At 44.6% G+C, this 20,765-nt stretch overlaps 1 protein-coding gene across 2 annotated transcripts in view; it reads right to left on the reverse strand.

The window, feature by feature from the left end:
• The window catches only part of LOC133951547 (rho GTPase-activating protein 42), a gene marked incomplete in the record, with an annotated part of 66,751 nt that overhangs the window by 36,058 nt on the left and 9,928 nt on the right, over positions 1-20,765 (reverse strand). For both annotated transcript variants that reach the window (XM_062385556.1, XM_062385555.1), the window contains 2 exon segments: positions 4,942-5,003; positions 7,701-7,796. In XM_062385556.1, coding sequence (XP_062241540.1) covers positions 4,942-5,003; positions 7,701-7,796 — 158 coding nt within the window.

The following is a 20,765-nucleotide window of genomic DNA, read 5'->3' on the forward strand; positions in this document are numbered from 1 at the left end:
CATTAAAATGTAAAGCACAACACAAAAGAACGGTAAAAGTAAGTGACGAAACTTTTTGAATTAGTTAACTACCAAATTCCTGCTGCATACCATAAGATCTTCAAAACCTTAACTGATTGGAGACCCGATAGCTAATGTAACCCATTTTTAATACTCTGAGCGTGAGAACACACACCCTAGACAATCCAGGACACGTAGAAAAACACACAGAACAAATTTCTGATTCCAGAAACTTGGGAACTAACAGAATCTTCCGTTATTGCACGTGACTTCAAAACGTGCTTACTGCTCAGCTCGCTCTCATTGGCTATTACAGGGTTTCTGATCACTCACCCAATCGCTCATTCGACTATAATACGCAAGTCTCTGCGACATTTAATAATGTATATTTATCGATATTACTATTTAAGATTCCAAATGACTTAAGATTCAAATTAAATCAAACTAGAATACTCTCGTGTGCAGAGAGTATATGTGACAATCAGACGTAGCATCAGGGACCAAAAATCCATTTGCATTTCCAAACCCTGTCGTTCATCTTGATTAACGATACCAGGATCGAGCTCAGCTGTATTGTACTGTGTGTAACTAGGGTGAATATGGTCAATTTAAGTGTAATTCATCAGCTTATTTGGCCTGGACCACATGCAATATCATTTTTAATTATGATGGAGCTTAATTTTGCACCAAGGTGGCTGGAGTCAGTCACTCACCGTCCTGGCACTCTGCCTAATAATCAGTGAACTTGCCGTTCACAGCCTGTTCCTCTAAAAATGAACTTGAAAATGAATACCTGTTGTGATGTATTAAGCAATGTCACACACAGTTTTACAACTTCGAGTGAGGTGAGTCATTTAAAGTTTACAGTTCATTTAATGGAGCAGCAAAATAAAAAAAGATTTAGATTTAATTTCAAAGTCAGCACCAGTTTAATCTTTCTGGAAAACTTTATTCACTTGTTTTCCAAGAGATTTAAAACACATGTGTAAATGGAGAATGAGCTTAACACGTCCTATACCATAAACCTTACAAATCAACCCACAGCTCCCAGTGCAGGGATCTGTGGCGTCTTTCCATACGTTCCAGTGATGTGATGAGACAGAAGAGCGTGAAGAAAAGAGAGATGATGCAGAGAGGACGCTTTTCAGGCGAGTACAGAGTGAGGTGGTGTGTGAGGGAGGATGTGTGGGCTATGAAGAGGTTTGTACTTATTCAATCTATCACAGCTGGATGAAGAACTGCCTCTTATAGCTTTGCGTGGCTATATAGCCACTTTGATTTATTACGTTTATTTCCATTACTACGCAATCAAGCATTTTCTTGTTCGTCTTACACTTGTACTCGGCCGCGATGTCATTTAATTTCTATTATCCAGCTCAGCCGTGTCTCTGTTTGTCATCTTGATTTGTTTTGTTTCTTTACACCCTTTGAAAATATATGCTGAAAGAAAAGAAAACTGTGCACGCACCTTGTTTAAAGTGCATTTGTCCTTAGTTCTGTTTTTCTATTATATAAACCCCAAATCTCAAAAACTGCCTCTTTCAAGTCACATGAAAACTTGCCCTTGTTCCCAGGTCTGCCCTGATTGTCCTCGACAGCCATCAAATGACCACCACTGCACCCCCGAGACAGAAGCACCACCATATGTCAGAGCCCAGTTTGAGACACCACAGACTGAGAGAGCCGGCAGGGCCTGCGTCACACTGAGTTCACCGGCGAGTGTGTCACATTCTGCTTCTGCATCCACGATGATTCAGATGAACGTGTTGCACAACCCACAACGTTCCTATAGAAATATACGTTCCTTTGACACAGTCGGGTGAAGCACTGTTGAATCACAGAAGAACGGATTCCTTGTTCTAATCCTGTTCTTTGGGTTCTCTGGTTTCCGCCCACGGTTTGAAGAAATGCGGGTCAGGTGAGTGTGATCATGAATGGTTGTCTCATTCACTATCTCATTTTCATTATTTGTTTATTTGACAGGGACACTGCTCATTAATCAACAAATAAATTAGCTCAAGTGAGTTCAAAAGGCTAATTTCCATCTGCGGTCCCTGGACAAATTTTTAAATGGCAACCTAAAACTAAACTAAAATGACACACACAAGCCATATATACAGACTGATATTCAGACATGTACAAATAAGTAACAACACAACATATGTGACAAAGCACAGCAAGTAAAAACCGACAAGGACAAACTGCAGGCGGGCAGCAAAGGTCAGTAGGCAGTCAGTAGTGTAATGTGCACATACCGGATCATCAAGCTGATTAGCAAAATGAACGATAATATTTATAAGTCTCTTATCTGCATTGGGAACAGATTCCGTTCTTAAGATGCTAGAAATTTAAAGGATAGAAATGTGCAGTTTTAATTCTTTTCACAAAATCTCTCTGTTCCAGCTGTCTTGTGCAATTAACAAAGTTCTTAACAAGTACCAGCAAATGAACGACAAACTGAATTACCGCAGCAGTCATTTGTTCCAACTCTCTACACAAGTCCTTTATTGTAATGGTGACAATAATACACAACTGGTTAAGTTAAAATAAACACTTCAACGGGTTTAGGTGAGATATTGGACAAATGCATTGTATCCAAACCAAAACCATTTCTTTACTAACTACTGTATTTCACATTTATACTGTTGCTCTATCACAGAACAGGAGTTAAATCCTCTTGAGGCATCCCTTAAGCTTCCGATGCATAATTGTGGTAACATGCACCCTATGCTGAGTTTCACTCTACAGGCTATGCACACAAAGACCTGGACTGAGCTATGCACACACAGTAATACAGAATCATTAATTAAAATTTAAAGTTAACTCCATTTCAATCCCGGATAAATATATTTTCAAGCTCTGCATCATTTGCTAAATCAACCAGATATAATAGTTCAGAGTGAGTGACACGGGTAATACAGGCCATGGACCATTTACAGCAGTTAAATCATTTTAAAAGGTGTAGAGGTTTGGGGGCAAGCTCGACAGGCGACATGAATTCATGATTGTAGTGCATTTACATCTGTCAAATTGATTAGGGCCATTTTCCATGAACTTACACAGTGTTCGCTCAGAAGACTCATATCGTCAAAGGGCAACTATTTCAATTACAAAGTTTAGCAGAGCAAAGTTTATGAATGTCAGGAGGTAGCACCGACACTGACGCTACATAAATTTGAGCTTTCACATAAACAGCTACAGGATGAGCGTTTGTTTCAGCTGCTGCACACAGGCACAGTAGCGGGGGTTATTTATGGGAATGGTGCCCCGTGTGAGACCTTTGGTTCACGTCATTCTCTTATTCTTAACTTAAAGTGCTGTTGGTCCTTTAAAGACCCATCTGTGCCCCCCCCCCCCCACACCCCTTCAAGTGTTATTCTAAAACCAAGTCTTGTCAGTGTCAAACACTCTTGCCCTGGTAGACTGAAAAAAGTTTGTAGTCTGATCCTTCACACTGGAAAAAGAAACGCATATCGAAAATGTCGTTAGGAAACCAACGACTGCAACCTTGCAGCTGATCTCATTTGCATATCAGACTTGGTAAATTATGTAAAGTGTGTGGACTAAGCACACGCCTGACTTGAGGCAGTTCTCGGTACTATCCTCTAAAAATGTCTACTTTTAATAAATCAAATGTCAAGTGCAGAACCTTTTTTTTCTGCACAAAAAGAGCAACACAGTGGTGAAAGTTGTGCAGTGAACTATAAAGCCGGTAAGTTTTTGGGGAATTTGAATTTGGTTAAAAGTTTTGACCTTTTTCATAGTTTATAAACGAATTACACTGAAATAACATAAGGAATAACTACAAATCTTGACACAGTGTACAGCATATCCAATTAAAACACATTCTTCTTCTACTGTACAGAGTACGTAATGTATTTGTACTTTATTGTTAGTAGAGCATAAATGTTTTACCGAAGCTGAACAGTTACTGACAAAGTGGCACAACCCTATTCGAGGCTTCTTTTGGGGAATGGGAGTTTAGAAATGTGCAGATTCAGTTCTTTACGAACATTCTCTCTATTCCATCTCTCTGCACATTATGTTGGACAGCTCTTGGCTTCTATACATTCATTTTCTACTGTATATTATTGCAGGGGGGTGGGGGGGAGGGGCCAATTCTGCAACACTCTCATACCTCTGTGGAGCACCCCCCCCCCACACTGCCCTTGCCCTTGTTGTCACGCCTGGTTTGTCTGCAGACATTTAGAGGACTTGAATTCCAGCCTTTAGTCAGAGCCATCACTGTCAGAACTAAACGAACAAAGCCAGAAACGAAATCTCAATGATCCATCACAGGAAACATTAGAGTTAATTGGTTTTGTCGACATTTCTCTGTTCTATTGCTGTTTCACTCTGCTTTACATTACACATTTATAATTGTTGGATATTGTTTATGATGTGCTGCCCTTTTTACCGTCAATCAACAGACAGACGTGGGAATGAATGTTTTTCCGCTGTAAAGAAAAGAACCTCTAAAGTAGGTCAGTTCAAGGTACTGATCGTCAGTGTTATTATATATATATATCATATCGTTTTACAGGGGGACATTACATGTTGTTGTGAATTGCAACTCAATAATTATAAGTATTGATATTCAACAGCAATCGCTACCATATGACTGAAGAGACAGAACTGGGTTGGAAACCATAATGTTTGGAATTTAAATAGAAAACAATTAAAGAGAAACTGTATTTTGAGCAAAAAAGTGATTGAAGAAATGTAAACTAGATAATAGGCAATTTAAGTTTTGTTTTGTTTGTTGAGACTATTTTTTTGTTCTATGTCAAGTTATAAATAGGGCTGTCCATCAACTGGCACAGTACAAATTGCCCTGAAAGAAGCTGCTTTTTCTTTGTGCAGTTTCCGTCTGAGCCAGTGTTCCCATTATATTGTTGTTTCTGAAAATTCAAGAAGGAAAATCAAAAGTTGCATTCTTACCAGGCGTCGTCTTTCTTCTTCAACAGTGTTCAGCAGCTGCGAGAACTCTTTGAATGACTGTGCTGAAACACAAAGACGGATAATTTCTATCACACAATGATTGAAAGACACTGCATGTCTGGTAAACAACTGCATCCACAGGTATGAAGCCTTGTGCACATGTTTACCACAGTGACGCTCAGTGCTGTGGCATCAAGATGATTAAAAAAATATATTTCTAAAAAAAACAACACAGTGGCTCAGTCGTTAAACGTCAGATGTTCCCCGGCACCCCACAAGCAGTAGCACGGTGCTAAAATGTTTATTTGCGCTGCAGCTTCGGAGCTTTCAGTGCGGCACATTTTAGCAGCTAATAAAATCATGCAGATGTCCAATTTAAAACCAAGACTAGCAGTAAAAAAACAATACTTTAATTGAATGGAACCCACTGATTGCTTCCCTTTATTTTCTCCCCCTGCTAGGCTTTACACTATAGTGTCACAACGTAGTGAAGACTGATGCAGTAGAAACTTGCTCGTGCCATCTGGGCTGTACTCTGATAGCTAATATTGAACTCTGCAGCGCCCGATGAATTCAGCATACAATACATCCAACCTTATCAGCCACAGAATTGTGCCTGGATAGCTTCACAGCTTCATTAAATAGAGGGCCAGATACAGTGTGGCCTCTGTTGGTCAGCCCCCTGTATCTCCCCGTGTCCAGCCATTTAGCAGCGGTCGAGCTGCCCTGCAGCCCAACACAGTAACATCATTATCGGCCGCGGCGGCCTGGCACCGGGACCCATGCATCATCTTAGACACTTAGTTCCATTTACACACCAAAGCTTTTAAAGAACCAGGGAGCAATGATTTTGTGCCAGTGATCCTGCAGGCAGCCTGGGCTCCTATTAACGCCGCAAGCCCCTTTATCAGCAGCACAAACCTCTCAGGGGGTCGAGGGCACAGCTGGAGCCGTTGATGGGACAAGATTAGGCCCCAAAGAAAGGAAATGGGAGTCAAAGTGAGGTCACAGCTTGCATATCATTCACTGCTAAATAGAGAGGGAGGCAAGACACCTGATGAATCACTGAATGAAATAAAGTACTGCCTCAATAATAAACTAGAAGATAAGATAAGCTTATATGAAAATATAGAGGATTTCCATATTCATTTACCAACATTTTGTGGGTTGAAATGTCTCCTTCCTGCTTGATATTGATCTATTTTCGAGCTCTTTGAGATCTGAGCGCATGTGAGAACGCTCTGAACCCTTCGAGGAGATTCCCGGATTGACCTTCTGCGAGAAGGGCACGAAACTTTTCTGGAAATTTAAATTTCTATAGCCACATCAATCTTTGGCCCCATTGATTCCTAGATAACTGGCGTGAAATGTGAATGTCACTGCGAGAAGTCATAGAGTGAAATCAATAAAAGGTCAGGTGAACCTGTCTGGCAGCACATACAGGATTCTGATGCTGTGTGGAGGAAGTTGGGAGCATCAAAGTGAACTACAGCGATACCGCATCAAGATCACGGCTGGCATTCACACAGGGGTCTCGCGATGTCAGTCAGAAAGCTTAGTTTCATTGATGACTAGATTGATTTCAAGAGGCTGTTTCATTTGTTTCTCCTCTGACAGCAATCATGGTCTTTTCTCTCAGAGACGACGTGCAGAGGGAGCGTGGGGGGGAGCTTTGAGCGCGAGGAAATCATTTCCAGTTAAGGAGATACCGAAACTCTTCTCGCAAAGAAGATAATGCAGTCGGTCCAGTCCTATGGGAAGCTGTGCTTTTTTTCAATTATATTACGTTATTTGTGCAAATGATGCATCCGCTTGTTCATGAGCCTCCCGAGTGAAATGAGCACTGATTCCAAACCACTTGTTTCTGTTGCGTCATTGATTCTCAGTGGAAACACAGCAATAGAACAGTTGGGGAGCTGAAATGTCCATCGTTCGATCTGAGATCAACACCACTCTGAGGCCAGGAAATGAGAGCGTGGCTTTAAAATGAAAACACATTTGATTCCAATGAGGCTCGGATTGGGGTGTGGATTTTCCCAGTAAGCACAATTAGTCTGCTGCACCCCCCCGACCCATCATATAGCCATTGCAGCTTTATCAGAAAAAAACGGAGCGAGGAGGACTGTTCATTACGCATTCAGACGAACATTACAGCCTCATATAGAGGAGGTCGATATCCAGTCTAGCCCGCACAGATGGACAGTAATTCTGCCATCTCCAGTTCTGCAGAGCAAAGGACTCAAGCTGGGGATAATGAGCAGTGCAGAAAAAAAAAGAGAAGGAAGAAGAGGCCAGACTGGGAGTCCTGCCCATTAGAGGCAGAGAGACCCTCTGCACAGCTGCTTCCATATTCCTGTCGGAGGCTCGGAGGTTCGCCCCTCCATTAATCTCTGACACTGATCACTATTAGTCCCCTTTGATTTCACATAGGCTCGAAAAGATACAGGGGAAGCATCATAAGCAAATCAATAGCATTAATTATACATGCACCTCAGACAACTTTAAGATCTTTGCTCAAAGCCAAATCCAATTCCAACAACTCCCAACGACTCTGATGAAGCTTTTCCCTTCATCACCAACCTTCTCTAAAGTAAAATCACTATAATATTAAAGTATGATATTCAGAGCCACAGGACATTATCTGTGTTCAAGTGTCTCCCGAGACAAATCTTAAAGTAGCCTGTTGATTTGGGGAGAGCAGAGAGGAGAGGTTAATAAACACTGGGAAGACATCCTGTCTTGAGCCAAACTGAACTTACCGATGTTCACCTCGTCGTCTGTCTCTGCATCACCAATGCACTCGAACTGGAACTCCTGCAGGGACTGGGAGAACTTCTGGACGGCAACAGAAAGATCTGGGAAATCAGAAGGGTTGAGCATTAGAATAAAGCATCCCACAAATGAATCACACATTAAAGACATACTCTAGAAATGTATTAGTCGACAACTAACTGAATGTATCGTGCTTTATCCATGTACATACGCTACAGAACTACTTCCTGTAAGTCACATGAAGACTTATCTCATGCCTCAGACATCTCATCCTAATACTAGCATGTCAGAGGAGCCTTAGCTTCACAAAATCCCTTCTCACTTATTGATGAGTTTGCAGTAGGATAATTAGAAACATCCCGTCAGCGAATCGAGGGCTTCAATCTTGTCCAGCATACATGTAGATTTTGATATTGATCATTCCTCCTTATGTCGAGCAGGCGATACTACAGCACAAGCATCTTCGCTAGTTTCCACCTGATGCAGCTGTGGGTTACCCATCCAGCACCCACATTGTATAAATAGAAAATGCACTCGCTTCCATTGAATGCGCACGTGGTCAAGTGCATCGTTGTCTATGTGCTACCTTGAGGAAGCAGAAAGCGATTGACCAACAAAGACTTGGTCTGGAGTCACTGGTGCAGTATTTTGTTGAAACATTATGCATTGTCAAGTTGGTAAAATGCACCTTCTACGTAGGTGAGTGCACAATGCATTTCCATTCTGTCACACACACCTGGTCACATTGTGCAGCTGCAGACCTGTTGGCTTTTTAAAGGCGATGGGAGATTGCAATCTGATTGGTTTATTCCATGTTAGGCCCAAATCACACCCATGATTAATTTAGAAACTATAGGTAGAGCTAGTACATGTGGATTTCCACAGGAGCAAAGAGAACTTGATTCAAGCCCTTGACACAAACCCTGCAGTTCTAGTGTTAAGTTTACCATTTGTTATGTCACGAGTTACAACAACAAAACAGTGGAACTTTAAAAAGACTATTGTCTGACAGCTTCTGGGAGCCAAGGAGCAGAAGAAGGCACTTTTATGATCTGCTGACTGTCCAATTCCAAGCCTACTGACATTCATACAATAGCGGGTCTGTGACTGACTGCAATATCTGCAATATTTACTCCATCACTTGTCCATTAATCACAATACTCACATCTGTCCAGAAGAATTAAGCCCAGCTGAGCCGCCTAACCTTTATGTCAGAAGTGATAAAGTACACAACGTGAGGGAAAATCCACATCTGGACACCCCCATGCTGAAAGATATAAATTTGTGCTGTTTACTGCATTCCAGGATGTAAGAAAGTGCTGTCCTGATATTTCCAGTGACATTTGACAACCCCCAGAGAAAAGGCTTAAGCCGCATCTATTCCATAAATTTCCAGCTGAGAAAGCGCGTCCTGCCTTTTATTAAAAATATTCAGTAGAAAAGATTATATCTCTGCAGCCTCAGAGGTATTTTCCTTGCTGTAACTTTGCTCGGATTTTAATGACATTAAAAGCACTGTGGAGAGCAGCATTCTTCCAAAAGATATCCACCAAATGTGGTGTTTTCTTGCTGATGAGCTGCTGTCTGATCAGTCTCCGAGCCCGATGGGGGACACAGACAATATTTTGGGGGCTTCCGGTGTAGACAGACATCGGGGCCAAGATTTGTCAGTTCACCGTACATCATTTACTGTTTGTTTTGTCACAACACAACGTTAAGCTGCAGCCAACCGGAGCCTGATGATGATTGGTGAAGCTAGAAACGAGAACCAGAAGGATCCCGACCCCAAAAATCTTGTCCCTTACCTACAGATTCTGAACATTCACAAGCAGAGTCTGTTTATAGAGATAGCCTTCTGACATGTTGGTCTAAATCTTCCATGGTGGTTGAATTGGGTCGAGATCTGGTGACGGTGATTTGATCACATCATTTTAATACTCGTCAAACCCCTCCAGTGACCCCTCGTGCCATAGGACTGGGGACACTGACATTGTGGAAGGGACAGGACAGACATATTTCACTGTGGCATAAAGGCGATCACTCCCAACAACACTTTTTATTGATTTTGGTAACCCCTCGCTCCAGAAGGGGACAAGTGGACTAACTCCATGCCAGTAAAAATGCCCCAGACGGAATTAACAGAGCCTGCAGATCCTCTCACTTCAGGGGTCAAGCACTCAGCTCTGTACAGCCCTTGGTGTAAACCACACATTACTATGGAGGCTTTTTGTACTCGGCCCCAACCCCAGAAACACTTCATCTAATGATATAGTTGGTCTAGATGGCATTGCCCTGGCCTCCGGCACTGCCGTGAGGAGTTATCGTTGCCCAGGGTATGTCCTTTGAAGAGGAAGTCCTTGAAGTTGGCTTTGTGTGGGAGGTCCACTAATGCACCATCGCGAAAAATCTGGCACATCCTTTTCTGAAAAGGTGCAGGAACACACGGTAGTGCACTTGCTACTTGTAGGAGGGATTATTGCCATTCCTTTTTATCTGGTTGCCCCAAGACTGCTCTCAACCAGATGATCCAAAACGTGGCAGGAAGATACCGACAGAGAAAGGGATCACATAGCTCCTGTTTTAACTGCTCTGCATTGACGCCCTTTGAAATATACTATAGAATTTTAAGTCAAGTATTTGCAAATAAAAGACCATAAAACTGTGAAAGGATTAAAAAATATTATATAAAAGCAAGGTAATAAAAGCAGGTATTCCACTGTGATGTTCTAATTTGTGCTGGGACTACATTCCAAATGTTTGGTGCATAACAACAAACAAACAAGGAGTCAGAGCATCACTACGTAAACAGATAAAGATGTGGAACAGTCTTTAAACCTTTTAAACAAGTACAATTATTTCACAAATCCAAGCAGCAGAGACAGCTTCTGAAATAATGACCGCATTCCTTGGTTTCTTGTTAAAACCCCGGCTGCAGTCACCACAGCACCCTGCACACTCCCACACTCCCAGAATGCACAGCCTCCTTGTGGTTCCAGACAGACACTGGGAGGAAGAGCCTTCATCTTCTGGGCTTCGAACCATCTTCCAGGTTGTGTCTGGGAGGAAGATCATCCTCCACATTTTAAAGGTTTCAAACTTTTCTCCTCTCCAACTGTTTTGTGCTTAATCGTCTCTCTCCTGTTGCTGCAGTCTGGATCTGTGTTTGCAACCCCCCCCCCCCCCCCCCCACTGCTTCTACAATCTTACCGCAATTATTATTAGCCTTCTACTCATTATTACTATTAGTGTACATCTCCATGGGGAACCTGATTGTGCTCTATTCTCATTCCTACATCTCTCTCTCTCGCTCCCTCCCCCTCTCTCTCTCTCTCTCTCTCTCTCTCTCCCTCCCTCTCTCCCCCTCCCTCCATCCCTCCCTCCCAGCATGAGCTCGACAGGTTTCTTCCACTCATCCCCTTTCACATTGGGGTAAGATGGATCTCTGTAAATAATATTGCCAGGAGCTCAATCTAGACCTGCAGTGATTATTGTCTTTTCACCACTGAACTCTCAAACGTGCATTCACATTGGTGATGAGGAGCTTTATGTGCTGCAGCCCTGCTACAGCATCACTCTCTGTGTAATTGTAAATGACCAGTTCTTGCTGACACAGTCGGATCATGAACCTGCATCGACTTTCTCTGTGCTTCGGCTTTTCACGAGCATCACGGTCATCAAACGTCCGCTGTTGACCACAATAGACGACCGTGTTTACAGGTGTCTTTGTCTAAATGCAGGTGTAACATAAAAAGGCACTGTTATTATTGAAGCACCGGCCAGTGGAGAAGTCTGAGCATCTGCTGCCGGTGCCCAGACGACAAACCCGCTGAGATCCAAGGTCTGTTCCTCTCGCTGTCTTCATAGAAAATGAGAATGTGCTGAGCCTGCAGGTTTATACCATCTATTCCACAGCATAATTGGATGTTAACAGCTTTAACTCGTAGCATACAGTGAGGTTGCATTTGTTTTATTCCTTTAATCAGACCGATTTGGACGTCACTACCTATGATGCCTCACAGATCATTGCAGCACAGAAGAAGCCGACTCAGGGTGCAAATCATTCCAAGTATTTTTTAACGAGTTTCAATGCAGCGATCAGGAATGAATCCCGGCACCAATGCTCCTGAATTGATCCCAACATGATTTGAAAATCAGAGAGAATCGATTGAGCTGTTGAACGTATTTACCAGGTTCTACGCAGCTCGATATCTGCTCTCATCCCGCTGGTGGAGCCGAGGGCAGCCGAGCTTAGAGCTCTGCGTCTGAGCAGCAGAGAAGAATCTGTAGCAGGGAGCGGTATCTCACTGTGCACACGTGCGTCCGCCCACTTATCTGCAGCGAGCCAGAATTAGCCGAGAGCAAATGCTCATTGTTTGCAGTGATGAGTCAACCGCGGTGTTGCATGCCCATTCAAGAACCTAATCGAGTATTTGGAAAAAACTATAAGACAAAGTTTTCATTTCCTCGTCTAAAGCCTCTCACATTTTCTCAAAGAAAAACATCTCAAAAACTAAAATGTGCCCAAGCTTGTCAGATATCCTGACCTGGACTTCAAGTTTAGAAAGCAGAGTCGGTTAAATGTTTAAAGTCTAATATTGTGCTGCTACTTAATTTTTACTGAATTATTGTGTTATGTTCCAATCTGTCTCAGTTTGAGCATTTTTCAAAAAGTTTATGTTGAGTATTTAAAAAGCTCAAACTCCCTAATTAGCCAACATCAACACGCAGCTGCCAAGCTGCTCTAAAAACAGATATTTAGGCGCTCAGACGTTTTATTCTGACACAACAGCAAGTATAAGCTCAATAAAATCACTAACCCTAAGCCCTGTAGCTATTTTGAGGCATTAAAAGGCAGATTCTCCTTTTTAAATTATTGAATACATTCGTATAACGGCACATATTGAGTTATGAGGCCGAAATAGCTCTAAATACAAGACAAGACAAAAATAAACCTAGCTTAACACTACTTAAATATGCATCAAATCTTTATTATGATGCATTAATGATTGAAAACATAGCAGGACTATAAAAGCAGAGTATATGCAAGCAGTTTCCAACAATGTGTTTTCATTTTTGGAGCTAAACTAATGAAGCTGGATTCTAAGTCGAGGGGCAAAGTAGCTGCAGTGCTGACCTGCGTATCTGACTCACTGCATGAATCCCTCGTAATTTGATTTACTTTTTTAAGGATGCAATTGATTTAAATTTGTTCCATAACTCAGTAACATGAAGGTCAGTGAGTGGGTCTGAGTTTGTTCTTGCTGACGTGAAAGTAACCCATGTTTGCAAGTACATTTAAAGAGTGGGATGAGGCTGAGACACGTCCTGGAGGATTTAGGACTCGGATGAATTTATAATTAAAAAAGACAAAACAAGATATAGATTCTGAAGGACACAGAGATTTGAGTTGTTGGCCAACACACTTTGCAATACACACATTTTCCTCATATTCTTCATTGTCTCCTGTCCCCTGAATGTCACGGACATTCTCCTGCTTCGCTCTTCAAAATGTCCAGACCCGTTGAGTCCGTGTCTGAAAACAGCTTCCATGCATTACCCCGTTTGCTAAAGCTACAACAGAATGAAATATGTGACAGAGAGGAAGGCAATAGTGCATGAGAATCGCAGTTCGGGCAAAATAATCAATAGAAATAAGATTGAAATCAAAAAACGCCTCGTCCGTATCGCATGGAGCTGAAATAATGTCTCACAGATATGTCAAATGAAGCCCTGAGGTGCTGTAGAGATGTCTAGCAAATAAATATTCTCCCGCTGTAAGGAAATGTGCTCGAAAGATACAGACACCAGCTAAAAATGTAATTTAATTAAAGCTAAATATATGTGACTCATATCTAATGTGTTATCTGTCTGAATAGGATTTATTTTACACTTGATTCAGCTCAATATGCAACAAAACTAAATCATTACTCATCTTTCCTACTGTTTGCTATAACATGTCTGTTTGAGGTTTATCTTTCACTCTCATAACAGATACTGATTTCAAACCTCCTACTCCTACAGTAGTTCACCTAACAGGAATTCCAAAGAACAAAATGGCCTTAAAAGCTCAGAGAAATCAATGCTCTCATCTCTGCAGATGCATAAATAGCACAAAGCCAGATGTAAAGAAAGAGTTGTATTCGTCAGTGAGCATCTTCTTTCTTCACCCGACAGTAGGCGTTGTTATATCGTACTCAAGTGCAGTTTAGTTATTGGAGGAACAGAAGAAGAAGACCGAGGATTGAAAAGCACTTACACACCTCAACAATATCTCAAACGAGTTTTTGGGAGCATGTGTGCGAGTCGCCGCCCCCTCCGAGTGCCACTGAGTGGACCTTTTCAGAAGATGTATTGTGCCCGTGATGTGCTCATATCAGTCCTGACTCTAACGCTGCTGATTCCAGATCAATACCGAGCTGGAGTTGTCTGGAGATGCTCGCAGGACCATCAATAATGGATGATCTTTTGACTCTGACATTCAGGCAGGCCCCAAACGGAGAAAATACAAAGAAAACAAGAGAATCCACGTGATCACAACAACATGATTCTGCTTTTAAGGAACAGAATCCACTATAATGCATGGCTGGAAATGTAGCCATAGCACCAAAAATACAAATCTATTTATTATTTAGTTAAATTATAAAAATACATATATTTTGGCAAGGCTGTGGTAAAACAACCTTTTGTAGAATGAAAATTATATTGTAGAAAAACACATTTCATCATATTACTGAGAGCGAGGCACTGAAAAATTAGTATATGAATTGATATTTCACATTTTCAAAGGTCTTTGGGTTGGTTTCTCTCTTATCAGATTTAAAATGGTGTCTTGATAACTTATAAAAACCTGCTGTGACACATTTACAAATCATAAACAGCCGCATTTCTCCAAATGTCATTTCCAGACATTTTACCTTACAAACATACTCGGAATGCCGCAGCCACACGGTCGGCACATGTGTACAAAACACTCTCACACAACACATGCAACTTATTTACTTGCTAATTTACACAAATAATCATTACTTTAGCATCTTTCTTTTAAATAAGCATTTCATGGCTACAGTTCCCATTTGGCTTTAGGAGCAGTCGTGTGTTGAGGGCTTGTGGGAGATGTGGTGGACACAGCTGCCGGAGCAGAAGGTCGCTCAAAAGTGGGACACTGTGGCGTGCACTTATGGGTGTGTCCTCTCACCCAGTGGGTTGATGGGTAATGTTAGAGGCTGTAGCTATATATACTTCCCGTATGGGGAACATGTGCTTGTTCTTCCTAGCTACTGAATAAACGACAGTAAACAGTACCTGCGTCTCTGCCTTTCCTTGTCTTGCCACATTGGTGACCCCGTTTTTTGAACATGTTCGAGGTAGAGGAGGATGGTGTCCCTTCCTCATCGGGGGAGGACGTATTTTCTTCCCCGGCGCCCGCGGACCGTGTCTCCTCAACGTCCATGGCGCCGCAGCTTCCGCGACCGACCAGCTCCGCGGAGCACGTTAAACTGCCGGAGTTTTGGCAGAACGACCCGGCGCCGTGGTTTCTGCACGTCGAGGCTCTTTTCCATCTGCGAGGAGTAACGGCAGACGACTCCAGGTATTTTTTGGTGGTTGCGGCTTTGGACCAGCAGTCCACCCGGCGCGTGATGCAGCTCCTGCGAGCCCCGCCGCAGCGCGGAAAGTACTCCGCCCTCAAGCAGCTTCTCCTCCGGCGCTACAGCTTGTCAGCCGCGGAGAGAGCGGACAAGCTACTGTCGCTTCCCGGTTTGGGCGATGGTTCGGCAGTGGACCTGATGGACGAGATGCTGTCGTTGCTGGGCTCCGAGGATGATGGTTTCCTGTTCCCGCACATCTTTCTGCGCCAGCTCCCGCTGCAGGTGCGCGCAGCCCTCGCCAACTCTTCTTGCTTGGCGGCCGGCGACTTCCGTGGATTGGCTGAGCAGGCGGACCGGATCCTGCTGACTTCGAGGAACGTCTCCGTGCAGAGTGTGGCCGTGGAGTCCTCGCAGCCGACGTTGGAGAACGAGGTTCCGGCATTGACGGCTGCAGTTTCCACCCGCAGACAGCGCGGACAGCTGTGTTTCTTCCATCAGCGCTTCGGCAGCAAGGCGCGCCGCTGTGTTCCTCCGTGCGCGTTCGAGGCACCGGGAAACGGAAGAGCCGGCGCTCGGTAGCAGCCGTGGGCGCTGGCGATCAAGAGGAGTTGCTGTTCGTTTATGACTCCATATCAGGTAATCAGTTCCTGGTGGACTCCGGCTCGCAGAAGAGCCTTCTCCCTCCGGCAGCTACGGACCTCTCGGCCTGTGGCGGTGGTCCGCGTCTGACAGCGGCTAACGGTTCGGCTATAGAGACGTTTGGTACCAAGTCTGTGACTGTGTGTTTCAATGGACGCAAATTTCTGTGTGACTTTGTTGTAGCCTCCATTACGGTTCCTATTATCGGAGCAGATTTTCTGTGCACTAATGGGTTGTTAGTGGATGTAACTAATCGCAGGCTCATTGATGCTGTATCTTTTGCGTCTTTTCCGTGTCAGACAGGGGGGCCCGGGCCGTTAACACATGCTAATTTCGCGGCGTCAAAGGATGTCTTCCAGCGCTTACTGGCGGAATTTCCTTCGCTGACAACGCCCGCATTTTCTGCCGCGGTTACTAAACACGGCGTGGAACATTTCATTCCCACTGCGGGTACGCCCGTTTTCGCACGTTCGCGTCGCCTCGACACCGTGAAGTTAGCCACCGCGAAGGAGGAGTTTGCTACCATGGAGCGTTTGGGGATCGTTAGGCGGTCCAACAGCCCGTGGGCTTCGCCGCTCCACATGGTGCCCAAGGCGGACGGGTCTTGGCGGCCGTGCGGTGACTTCCGCCGTTTAAATAACATTACGGCCCATGACCGTTATCCCATTCCGCATGTTCAGGATTTTTCAATTCGTCTGGCGGGCATGACAATTTTTTCTAAAATCGATTTGGTGCGAGGTTATCATCAGGTGCCTGTGCGGGCAGAGGACGTGCCCAAGACTGCAGTCATTACACCGTTTGGTCTTTTCGAGTTCCTGCGAATGCCGTTCGGCCTTAAAGGCGCAGCGCAGACATTTCAGCGCTTGATGGACTCGGTGCTACGTGACCTCGCGTTTGTTTTCGTCTATTTGGACGACATCTTGGTGGCCAGCCCGTCGGTTGATGAGCATTTATCGCACCTTAGGCAGGTTTTCCAGCGCCTTGATGGGCATGGTCTCATTGTGAACACAGCCAAGTGCCAGTTTGGGCTGTCTGTCATAGACTTTTTGGGCCATCGCATTTCGTCGCAGGGTGCGGTTCCTTTGCCCTCGAAGGTGCATGCAGTTGCGGATTTTCCCCGTCCAGTCTCGGTCAGGTCGCTGCAGGAGTTTTTGGGCATGGTAAACTTTTACAATCGTTTCTTGCCTCGTGCGGCCCAACTCCTGCAACCGTTGTATGGTGCTTTGAAGCTTAAGAAAGCTAAGGACCAGGTTGACTGGACCCCTGTGAGGATCCAGGCTTTTGAGGGGGCTAAGGCTGCCCTGGCTAACGCGGCGCTTCTGGCGCACCCCGCGTCTCGGGCGCCTATCGCCCTCACGACCGATGCTTCGGATGTGGCTGTAGGTGCAGTTGTTGTCTTCGAAGTTTGTGTGGCCTGGCCTTCGCAAAGAGGTCAAAGAGTGGGCGGCCACATGTGTGGCGTGTCAGCGCGCAAAAGTTCACCAGCACACTAGGGCGCCCCTCGAGCCATTTTTGATTCCGGCCAAGCGTTTTGATCATGTGCATATCGACCTTGTGGGGCCTTTTCCCCCTTCCCAGGGTTTTACACATCTCCTTACCATGGTAGATCGGACCACTAGGTGGCCAGAGGCGGTTCCTCTGTCTTCCACGACATCTGCGGACGTGGCACGCGCTTTTCTTTCAGCTTGGGTCTCACGTTTTGGTGCACCGTCTGATATCACCTCTGACAGAGGCCCGCAGTTCATTTCGGATCTCTGGTCGGCGCTAGCAAAGTCTTTGGGCACACAGGTTCACCGTACCACTGCCTACCACCCCCAGGCTAACGGTTTGTGTGAACGTTTTCACCGGTCGCTTAAGGCGTCATTGAGGGCTGCGCTCTCAGATGCAAATTGGTTGGATCGGTTGCCGTGGGTGATGCTCGGGTTGCGCTCGGCTCCTAAGGCTGACCTGGATGCCTCGCCTGCGGAGTTGGTGCTCGGTCAGCCGCTCCGTGTCCCAGGGGAGTTTCTGCCTCAGAGCTCGGCCCCCTTTCCGGTTCCTGTTGCGCGTCCTGCGTCACAGGCCGCTTGTGCACCGGTGCCCGTGCATCATTTTTCTCCTCGGTCTTTCGTGCCAACGGATCTCGCGACCACTCCGTTTGTTTTCGTGCGTCACGATGCTCACCGGTTTCCCCTCCAGCCCCCGTATGACGGCCCGTTTAGAGTGTTGGAGGCGGGTTCTAAAAGTTTCATTCTGGACATGGGCGGGCGCAGGGAGCGCGTTTCGTTAGACAGGCTTAAGCCAGCTCATCTGTTGGCTGGCGAAGAGGTGCTACCGGCCCGGGTTCCCCGTCGTGGTCGCCCCCCTTCTAAGACCCCTGTGTTGTTTTCTCCAGTTGTGCCTCCTGATCCTGTGCCTGTTGTGAATGATGTCCCTTCTGCCTGTTCCACCCCTGCGTTTGCGGACGGGGGTCGGCGTAGCCGTTGTGGCCGCCTCGTTAAACCCCCTGAGAGGTACTGACTGTTGTCCCATTTTTTTCCCTCTGGGTGTTCGGGGGGGGGCTGTGTGGCGTGCACTTATGGGTGTGTCCTCTCACCCAGTGGGTTGATGGGTAATGTTAGAGGCTGTAGCTATATATACTTCCCGTATGGGGAACATGTGCTTGTTCTTCCTAGCTACTGAATAAACGACAGTAAACAGTACCTGCGTCTCTGCCTTTCCTTGTCTTGCCACAACACGCTTGATTCTCTGCTCTCGAGTTAAATACTACAACATCCCACAAGCTCCGAGTAGAGACTCACTCACCTCACATGGAGAGTGAGGGTGAGAGCGGTTTACATGTTGTTACCAAAACTGACCTCACTGATCGGTCTCTGCATCCTGTCTGTCTGCATCCTGTCTGTCTGTCTGTCTGTCTGTCTGTCTGTCTGTCTGTCTGTCTGTCTGTCTGTCTGTCTGTTCCTGCAGGTTTTGAGTACTGGACAGATTGCTTCATATTTATAAAGTTGGGATCTAAACGGAGGACGAGTTTGAAGATAGGTGCAATATTGTAATACACATATTGACAGGCATTGTAGCATGAAGCCCCTCATGACTGAATACTTAGTTTGCCACTGGTGTGATCAATCTCTCATGATATTTTTGCATCTTGACTGAATGAGAGTTAGTGTCCAGGTGCCGTGTCTGACTCCAGTCATTACAAACACTTGCAGAGTGAAAAGTTTGCCGACGTGTTGAGGCTCATTACTGCCGTCCTTCTGTGTCTGTACCTGAAGATATGCATGAATAAATATTTTAATCAGGGCAACGCTCCAACAAACAAAAACAAAAAAAAAAGACCTGCAACAACAATTCTGTTCATTTCCTATTTATATGCATTATTTACAGAGTGACTTTGACCCATTAGCGGGAAGCACAGAGACTTTCCTCAAGCCGCCTCACTTTAAGTGATCACCAGGCCGAGCAGCAGAGATAAATGGAAAGAGAATCAGTGGAAAAGGAAGATAAATGAACGGAGAGGATTTTTAACCTGAGGTAAGCAGTGAGGGCAGAAGCAGAGGAACACATTCCACACAGCACATCTGGAAGTTTTGGTGAAAACTCTGCAAACAAAGACCCTCGGCTGTGAGGCCGTTTATCAGCTTCAGTCTCTCTCTTCTCTCGGTCAACTCCCAACCCTGAAGTTTTAATAAGGACGATTGTTATGAGCTTTGGGTCGTGATGGAGTTTGCTTGACCATCAGATTAAAGTCTCACAAGCGGCAGAGTGAACAACATAAGTAAAAAAAAAAGGTAAATCTGTTATTGTGTACAAACATGGCGCCTGAACAGCCTACACAGTGCGTAGGGACATTTACGAGGGCTGCTCCAGTTTTCATGTTTACGATGCTCTGCACAGACTTGTCATGTCGCAGCAGCTCCTTTACAATGATCCGAGTACACAACACTACAGACAAAGTCTGATGCAACGCAGACGCACAACGGCAGCCGGCCGGGGTTTTGCTTCTACCGAGGAACAAAGGGATAGGACGTGAGAACCGAGAGACAGGATGAGAAGAAACACCTTCAGGAGGAAGTTGGAGCACGTCACAGGTTCTCCACATATTCTACCTTCACTCCGCCTCCTCTGCGCAACACAAACTCAACTTTGAGGATGTGGTGTGAAAAGGAGCTGCGCGGTTCAGCGCCGTCATGAAAGGAGCGAATCCCAGGACCTTGTTTACGACATGAAGTGTGACTCTGAAATTAGGGAAGAGAGAGAACACGAAAAGGAACAGAAAAAAATAAAAAAGAAAACACATGGGGTCTAATTATTGGATTATCTCTGCTCCTCCTTTCATCACACAGAGCCAACACGTCATTTTACCTTTTATCACGTACATATTTATATATTTGTATATTTTGTTGTTTTTATATTTATATATATATATCTTTTTGTACTATCCACTTCAGCAGCACAAGAACACTTTCATTCTAAACACTGACACAATCACATCATTGCATTCTGTACCATAGGGTCAGACCCATTCATGTACCTGTATCTGCAATGTTCTACCTATGTATATGTGTTTTTATGTATGTATGTCGGTTAAGTGTATAAGCTACTGGATGACCTAAATTTCCCCAGGATTTATAAAGCATCTATCGATCTATGTATCTATGTATCTATGTATATATGTATCTATGTATGGATCTATCTATCTATCTATGTATCTATCTATCTATCTATCTATCTTTCATCTATCTATCTATCTATCTATCTATCTATCTATCTATCTATCTATCTATCTATCTATCTATCTATCTATCTACCTATCCACCTATCCACCTATCCACCTATCTACCTATC

This window comes from Platichthys flesus, chromosome 4 (genome assembly GCF_949316205.1).
Source record: "Platichthys flesus chromosome 4, fPlaFle2.1, whole genome shotgun sequence".
Classification (NCBI taxonomy): domain Eukaryota; kingdom Metazoa; phylum Chordata; class Actinopteri; order Pleuronectiformes; family Pleuronectidae; genus Platichthys; species Platichthys flesus.